At 66.0% G+C, this 8,314-nt stretch overlaps 1 protein-coding gene across 1 annotated transcript; it reads right to left on the reverse strand.

Moving 5' to 3' along the window:
- Window positions 1-303: 303 nt before the first annotated feature.
- Window positions 304-5,919, reverse strand: LOC142051410 (cytohesin-2-like). Its single transcript, XM_075080544.1, has 7 exons — window positions 5,785-5,919; window positions 5,046-5,193; window positions 3,756-3,822; window positions 3,485-3,603; window positions 2,777-2,857; window positions 1,121-1,233; window positions 304-497 (listed from the first exon to the last, which is right to left on the reverse strand). The coding sequence occupies exons 1-7, from the start codon at window positions 5,801-5,803 to the stop codon at window positions 319-321; spliced, it is 726 nt and encodes a 241-aa protein (XP_074936645.1). The 5' UTR covers window positions 5,804-5,919; the 3' UTR covers window positions 304-318.
- Between the last annotated feature and the right edge of the window lie 2,395 nt (window positions 5,920-8,314).

Below are 8,314 nucleotides of genomic sequence, written 5' to 3' on the forward strand. Positions count from 1 at the left end.
CCCCGCCCCCCCAGAGCCCCATCCCCAGGCCCCCACGAACCACACCCACCTAGGCCACACCCACTTTAAGGCCACGCCCCCAGGGGCTCTTGCTGCCACCACCATTCCTTCACCCCACAAGCCCCCACCCCAGGGCCCCGCGCCCCCAGGCCCCACCCCCGGTCCCCCATGAACCACACCCACCTAGGCCACACCCACTTTAAGGCCACGCCCCCAGGGGCTCTTGCTGCTACCACTGACACCACCATTCCTTCACCCTCCTTGGAGCCCCACCCCAGGGCCCCGCCCCCTCAGGCCCCACCCCAGGGCCCCGCCCCCTCAGGCCCCGCCCCCCGGGCCCCGCCCTACCCGCAGCAGCTCCTCGGGCAGGTCCCCGCCGTCGTTGATGCCGCGGTTCATGGCGACGAAGCGCTCGGCCGAGGGCTTGTCCCGCACGTTGGGGTTGTGCAGGCTGGTGTTGAGCATGATGACGGCGAAGGAGAGGACGTAGCACGTGTCTGGGGGCGGGGGGGGGGTCACAGGGGGGACCCCCAAACCACGGGGGGATCCCCAAGTCACGGGGGGACCCCCCAAACCACGGGAGGATCCCCAAGTCACGGGGGGTGGGAAACAAGGGGATGGGGACCCCGGCATCCAGGTGACTTGGCGACAAAGATGGGGGTCATGGGGGGTCAAAGGGGGACCCTCACAGCCGGGGGACCCCCGAACCACAGGGGGGACCCCCCAAGTCACAAGGGGTGGGAAACAAGGGGATGGGGACCCCAACACCCAGGTGACATGGGGGGCCTATAGGGGACCCCAACACCTTGGGGGGGGTCACAGGGCACCCCAACACCCAGGTGACCCCAAGGTGGAGCACAGGGAACGCCAACATGCTGGTGGGGAACAAGGGAATGGGGGGACCCCAACAGTGTGGGGGGGTCACAGGGGACCCCAACACCCAGGTGACCCCAAGTGTGGGGGGACCCCCAACATCCAAGAGGTCAGGGCGGGGTGGGGGGGGCAGAGGGGTCCCAGGCATCCGGCCCACTCAGAGAGAGCAGGGGGAGGGGGGTGGGCGTGGCTGGGCGGTGGAACCAGGCCCCCCCACCCCCCCCCCGGCCCCCCCGCAGCCCCCTACCCGTGCACTGGAAGACGCCGGGGTTGCAGAGGCAGTAGCGCTGGGCGAAGGCTTCCATCATCCTGTCGATCTTCTGCGCCTCCCCCGGCAGCCGGAAGCTCCACAGGAACTGCCTGGGAGTGGGGGGACCCCCCAAATCCCCCACTGCACCCCAAAAACCCACACCCGCACCCCCAAAGTCCCCCAGACCCCCACGGAGCCCCCCGACGCCCCCAGCCGCCTCCCAAATGCTCGCCGGGGCCTCCAAATGCTCCAGCAGATCCCTCAAATCCTGCCTGGGGACCCCAAAATCCCTCCTGGGAACCCCTAAATCCTCCCCAGGACCCCAAAATTCTCCAGCAAATCTCTCAAATCCTGCCTGGGGACCCCAAAATCCCTCCTGGGAACCCCTAAATCCTCCCCAGGACCCCAAAATCCTCCAGCAAATCTCTCAAATCCTGCCTGGGGACCCCAAAATCCCTCCTGGGAACCCCTAAATCCTCCCCAGGACCCCAAAATCCTCCAGCAAATCTCTCAAATCCTGCCTGGGGACCCCAAAATCCTTCCTGGGAACCCCTAAATCCTCCCCAGGACCCCAAAATCCTCCAGCAAATCTCTCAAATCCTGCCTGGGGACCCCAAAATCCCTCCTGGGAACCCCTAAATCCTCCCCAGGACCCCAAAATCCTCCAGCAAATCTCTCAAATCCTGCCTGGGGACCCAAAATCCCTCCTGGGAACCCCTAAATCCTCCCCAGGACCCCAAAATCCTCCAGCAGATCCCTCAAAACCTCCCTGGGAATCCCCAAATCCCCCCCAGGACTCCACAAATCCCCCCTGGGACCCACAAAATACTATCCGGGACCCCCCAGAATCCCACATCACCCTCCATGTGACGCCCCCCAAATCTCCCAGACTTCCAATTGCCCCCCACCCCATCCCTAGCCCTCTTTGGACCCCTAAATATCTCCCCAAAAGCCCCTCAGAACAGCCCCCAAACACCACCCTGGCCCCAAAACAGCCCCCCCAAATGGCCCCCAACACCCCAAAAAACCCTCAAATTCTTTTCCACGACCCCCCAAAGACCACCCAGGGCCCCCGACCTCCCCAAAAAGCCCCTCCCAGGCCCTCAAAATGGCCCCCCAATGCCCCAAAATCACCCCAAATTCCCTCCCTCTTGGCTTCCAAAGGCTCCCCCATCCCCCCAACTTCCTAAACAGCCCCCCAGGGCCTCAAAATCGCCCCCAACCCCCCAAAAAGCCCCTAAATTCTCTTCCAGGACCCCCCAAAGACCACCCAGGGCCCCCAACCTCCCCAAAAAGCCCCTCCCAGGCCCTCAAAATGGCCCCCCAACCCCCCAAAGGCCCCCCCGTTCCCTCCCAGGGCCCCAGGCTGGCTCCCAAAGGCTCCCCCGTACCCCCAACTTCCTAAACAGCCCCCCAGGGCCTCAAAATTGCCCCCAACCCCCCAAAAAGCCCCTAAATTCTCTTCCAGAACCTCCCAAAGACCACCCAGGGCCCCCAACCTTCCAAAAAGCGCCCCCCATGCCCTCAAAATGGCCCCCCAACACCCTAAAAGCCCCCCTATTCCCTCCCAGGGCCCCAGGCTGGCTCCCAAAGGCCCCCCAGCCCCACAAGGGACCCCCCAGCCCCACAAGGGACCCCCCCCAGCCCCCTCACCTCAACGCCTGCACCAGGTTGAGGTCCGTGAACTCGTGGAGGTCCACGAAGGCGTGCAGCACCCCGATATTGAACTCCTCCCTGGGGCGGGGCAGGGAGCCGGGCTGTCAATCACCGCCAGAGCCCGCCCACATACCCCCATCTAAGCCCCACCCACCAGGCTGTCAATCACCCAGACCCTCTCCAGGCTTAACCCAAAGGGTTGATCCTATATTAGGGGGTGGGGCCAGGGTGTGGTCCTTGGGGTAGCCATGCCCATTTCGGAAGGCCACGCCCATTTTAAAGCCCCACCCAGCCCCACCTCCCCCTCCCCCAGAGGCTCCATGCCCCACAGAGGCCACGCCCATTTTCAGAGGGCCCCCCGCCCCCCCCCTCCCAAGACACCCCCCCTTCAGGAGGACCCTGCCCCCCAAGGAGGCCCCATCCCTTTTGAGAGGGTCCACGCCCCCCCCGCCCACCCCCTGGAGGCCCCCGCCCCACCTCCCCGAGGCCCTGCCCCCCCCGGAGGACCCCCCCCCCCAGAGGTCCCCCCATCCCTGCCCCCCCTCCCCAGGAGGCCCCCCACCCCTGCCCCTCCCCAGAGGCCCCCCCCGATGCCCCGCCCCTTCCCAGAGGCCCCGCCCCCCCGAGGTCCCCGCCCCCCCGAGGTCCCCGCCCCCCCGAGGTCCCCGCCCCCCCGAGGCCCCGCCCCCCCGAGGCCCCGCCCACCTCTCCCCCAGGTAGTCGCCGATGGCCGTCTTGTTGAGCCCCTCGCCCTTGTAGAGGAAGCGGGCGATGTCCTCGGCCGTGTGCCGCAGCAGCTCGTTCTCCACCAGGAACTGGATCCCCTGCAAACCCACCCCCCCAGAAAAAGAATAAAATAAAGAAAAAATAATAAATAAAAAACAAAATCAGGGACCCAGGCGCCTGGGACCCCCACCCCCAGCGGGGGGAGGGGCGGTGCCGCACGGGGGACCCAGGCGCTCGGGAGCCCCCTCACCTTTTTGGGGTCCATGTTGAATTTCTTGCGGCCCATCCCCATCTTTCGGTTCCTCTGGAGGGTTTTGCTGGAGCGGGGGAGGGGTTAAACTGAGGTTAGGGGGGGCTAAACTGAGGTTGGGGGGGTGGCCCCCCAAATTTTAGGGGGTATTTTTGCAGGGACCCCAGACTCAGAGGGTAGCTCTGGGGGTGCCCTGGGCTCTAAGAAAGACCCAAAACCCCTCGGGGTGGGGGGTACTTTGGTGTCATCGGGGGGGGGGGGGGGTATTTAGGGACCCTGGGGTGGATTTTGGGGGGGGTCCTCAAGGTGTTTGGGCCCACCCCATGCACCAGAGGTGGGGTCCTGGGGTCTCGGGGTTAGGGGTTGGGGGGTTCCCCCATGCCTAGACGGGTACATCATGGTGGGTGAAGGGGGTCTCTGTGTACAGGGGACCCCAGGGCAGGTGTTTGGGGGTCCTGGGGGGTGTTCGGGGGGGATATCTGGGGGCCCTGGAGGGGTTTTGGGGGGTCTCAGGGAGGTATTTGAGGGTCCTGGGGGGTTGGGGGGATTATTTGAGGATCCTTGGGGGGTTTCTGGGGTTACAGTGGAGGTACTTGGGGGTCTTTGGGGGCTCCAGAGGAGTTTCTGGGGTCTCAGAGGTGTCTGGGGGGGTTTCTGAGGTCCCAGGGGAGTTATATGGGGGTCTCAGGAAAATATTTGGGGGGACCTGGGGGGGTTTCTGAGGTCCCAGGGGAGTTATTTGGGGGTCTCAGGAGGGTATTTGGGGGCGCCTGGGCAGGGTGGGTCTGGGGTCCCAGAGGTGATATTTGAGGGTCCAGGGAAATATTTGAGAGCCCTGAAGGGGGGTCTGGGGTTTTGGGGGGGGTATGTGGGGGTCCTGGAGAGGTATTTGGGGGTCCTGAGAGGGGTTCTGGAGTCTCAGGGGGCTATTTGGGGGTCCTGGAGGGGTATTTGGGTGCCCTGGGAGGGGTTCTGGACTCTATGGGGCTAATTGGGGGTCCTGGAGGGGTATTTATGGGCTGTGGAAGGGGTATTTGGGCACCTCAGGCAGGTTTTAGGGGTCCTGGAGGGGTATTTGGGAGCCTCAGGGGATTATTTAGGGGTATCAGGGGGTGTTTTGGGGTGCTGGGGGTGTATCTGGAGGGTACCTGCCCTCGTCGGCCTCCAGCCCCTCGACCTCGCTCAGGGCCTCGCTCAGGGGGCTCAGGGCAGGGTTTGGGGTGCTGGGGGGGTACTTGGGAGGCTTGGGGGGGAATTTGGGGGTGTCAGGGGGGGTTGTTCAGGGGGTACCTGCCCTCGTTGGCCTCCAGCCCCTCGACCTCGCTCATGGCCTCGCTCAGCTCCTCCCGCAGGCGCTGGATCTCCCCCAGCAGCTCCTGCTTGCGCCGCCGGATGCTCTCCAGCTCCAGCCGCTCCTCCGCCGTCAGGTCGGGGGGCACTGGGGGGTCCCCCAGGGGGAGGGGGGTCATGGCCCCGCCCACTGCCCCTGGCCACACCCCCTCCCTGGAGACCCCGCCCCACAGCCTGCCCCAGAACAGAGCTCATAGTCATGAGCCCTTGGCCCTAACCCCGCCCCCCCTTGGCCCTAACCCCGCCCCCCCTTGGCCCTAACCCCGCCCCCACACCATTAAATGAAGGGGTAGACCATAAGGGGGCGTGGACTCGGGGGCAAAGGGGGCGTGGACTCGGGGGCAAAGGGGGCGTGGACTCGGGGGCAAAGGGGGCGTGGCCTGGGCAATTCACATCCACAAACACACCCACCCACCCCCACCCCCGCCATTGGATGGTTTTACTCACTGTGGCCCCCGCCCCGCGGGGGGGGGGGGGGGGGGGGGGGCGGAAGTGGTGAGGCCTTGTCACGTGACCACGCCCCCGGTAACGCCGCGGGCCCATCACGTGACCACATCTCGCACCCTCCCCCTCGCACTTGGCCCCACGCGGCCACCGTAGCGCCCCCTCCTTCCCCCCCCCGGGAGGGGGGCAAACGGGACCCACCTCGTCCCCCCCTCCCCGCCCCCTCAGGGCCTACCATAGACTCCGTCCTCCATGGCGGCCGCTCGCGCCGGGCCGGGCCGGGCCGGGGCTGCTCCGTCCGCTCCTCTCGTCTCCTCCGCCCTCCGCCGCGGCGGCGCCCGCCCCGCCAAGGCCCACCCTAGCCCCGCCGCCTCGGCCAATAAGCGGCCGCCAGCCTGAGGGACAGGCCCAAAGTCCAATGGGAGCGGACGCTAGGACGCAGCCCGCCGCGGCGTGATGATTTGCGGCAGGCGGTGGCCAATGAGAGGCCGGACAGCCCCGAATTGGGTGATAGGCAGCCAGGCTGACCAATGAGCGGTCACAACCACCTTTTTAAGGCGGGGCAGAGCATAAGGAAAGCGGGGCGTCTAGCCCCGCCTCCCTCCATGACTGACAGGCCTAACAGCCATTGGGAGGGCGGGATGGCCTGCAGGGCGGGGTTTGCCGCGTTGCTGAGCCTCATGAATATTAATATTGATAAATGCCATTAGCCCGGGGTGGGGGGGGGGAGGGATATGAGGTCACCCGAGAGTCCCTCAGGGTTGCCATGCCAACAGCCCAGGGCCACACCCACCCACCCCACCCCGCGTTGCCATGGCGACCAGGCCTGTCCCACGGGGTGACACCCCCCCCCCCCAATACCCCTCACTATGGCAACCAGGCCGTCGCCCCGAGCCCCCCCCCCCGGCCCCCCCCCGATCCCCTCATCCCCCCCGGCCCCCCCCACTCCATTTCCAGAGATTCAATTTTATTTTAAAGAGCGAAATTTCCGTAAAAATCCATGCGGGGGGTGGGGGGTGGGGCAGGGGGCGGGGCTGTGTCCCCGGGGGCGGCGCCCGGCGCTGTACAGGGGGCGGGGCCTGTTGGGGAAGGGGGCGGGGCCCTTTCGCGGGGCGGGGCTGTACAAGGGGCGGGGCTGTACAAGGGGCGGGGCTGTACAAGGGGCGGGGCCTGGGGCACCCGGCCCGGGAGGGGGAGCTCCCACGGTTCCCCCCCCCCCAATTAACCAACATTCGTTAATGGGGCCAGGTGGGGGAGGCACTGGGAGCGATGGGGGGGGAACTGGGAGGGACTGGGAGCGATGGGGGGGGAACTGGGAGGGACTGGGAGCGATGGGGGGGAACTGGGAGCAACTGGGAGCGATGGGGGGGGAACTGGGAGGGACTGGGAGCGATGGGGGGGAACTGGGAGCAACTGGGAGCGATGGGGGGGACTGGGACCAGTTGGGGGAGACTGGGAGTGACTGGGTGGGGACCGGGAGGGGCTTGGGCGGGGAGCTGGGAGCAACTGGGTGGTTACTGGGAGCAACTGGGCTGAGACTGCACAGGAGAGCCCAGCTCTGCAGCCGGCCCGGGGGATACTGGGAGCACTGGGAGCTGTTGGCATGGCACTGCCTGGAGACTGGGCTGTACTGGTGCGACGCTGCCCAGGGAACTGGGCCATACTGGTCTGACACTGCTCACTGAACTGGGCCGTACTGGGCCAACACTGCCCGGGGGACTGGGCTGTACTGGTCCAATACTGTTGATCAAACTGGGCCATACTGGTCTGACACTGTTGATCAAACTGAGCCATACTGGTCTGATACACCCCAGGGAACTGGGCCATACTGGTCTGACCGTACCCACAGGACTGGGCGTTACTGGTCCCATACAGACCAGGGAACTGGGAGCTACTGGTTTGATACTGGCCAGGGAGGGTTGGGGGGGGATGACCCGGGGGCGTCCCTCTGCCCCCCTCCCCCAGCCCCCACTAAGGCACAGGGACCCCCCCCAGGGCTGTGCGGGGGGTGGGGGTGTCCCTGGGGACCCCCCAAAAAGGAGCGGGGGGGAGGGATGGGGCAAAAGTGACGGTGGTTTGGGGGGGTCCCTCAAGAGGCAGCAGTTTTGGGGACCCCCCCCAAGAAATGGTGGTTTCAGGGCCACCCCCCCCCAAGAGACGGCGGTTTTGGGCCCCCCTCTACAAGAAATGGTGGTTTTGGGGCCCCCCCAAGTAAAGGTGGTTTTGGGCCCCCCCCCCCAAGAGACAGGGGTTTTGAGGGGGGTCCCCCCAAAGAGATGGTGGTTTTGGGGGTCCCCCAAGAGACAGGGGTTTTGGGGGTCCCCCAAAGAGATGGTGGATTTGGGCCCCCCCAAGAGAGAGCGGTTTCAGGGGGCCCCTCCAAAGAGATGGCGGTTTCAGGAGTCCCCCAAGAGATGGGGGTTTTGGGGGGCCCCTTGGGCGGGGCCCCTGAGGGGGGGGCTTGGAGCTGGGGGGAGTTTAGCCCTTGATGGATCGGGGGGGGCGCCCCCAAATCCGCCCATCCCCAATGGGGACCCCCTAAATCCCCGCAAGAGGGCCGGGGGGGCAGGGAGGAGGAGGAGGAGGGGAGGAAGGGGAGGAGGAGGAGGAGGAAGAGGGAAGGAGGAAGGTGAGGATAAGGGGGGAGGAGGAGGAGGGGAGGAGGAAGATGAAGAGGGCAAGAAGGTGAGGAGGAAGAGGAGGATGAGGATGAGGAAGGCAGGATGAAGGTGAGGATGAGGAAGTGAGGAAGATGAAGAGGGCGG

Source organism: Phalacrocorax aristotelis, unplaced genomic scaffold (assembly GCF_949628215.1).
Source record: "Phalacrocorax aristotelis unplaced genomic scaffold, bGulAri2.1 scaffold_338, whole genome shotgun sequence".
In the NCBI taxonomy this organism is placed as follows: domain Eukaryota; kingdom Metazoa; phylum Chordata; class Aves; order Suliformes; family Phalacrocoracidae; genus Phalacrocorax; species Phalacrocorax aristotelis.

Bases quoted from the DNA above. Each gene is read 5' to 3' on its own strand.
- LOC142051410 (XM_075080544.1), bottom strand. The intron at 1,234-2,776 runs GTGAGGGGGCTG...CCCCACTCCCAG, and splicing joins AACCTGGTGCAGGCGTTGAG to GCAGTTCCTGTGGAGCTTCC. The intron at 498-1,120 runs GTAGGGGGCTGC...CCCCGCCCCCAG, and splicing joins CGGCGTCTTCCAGTGCACGG to ACACGTGCTACGTCCTCTCC.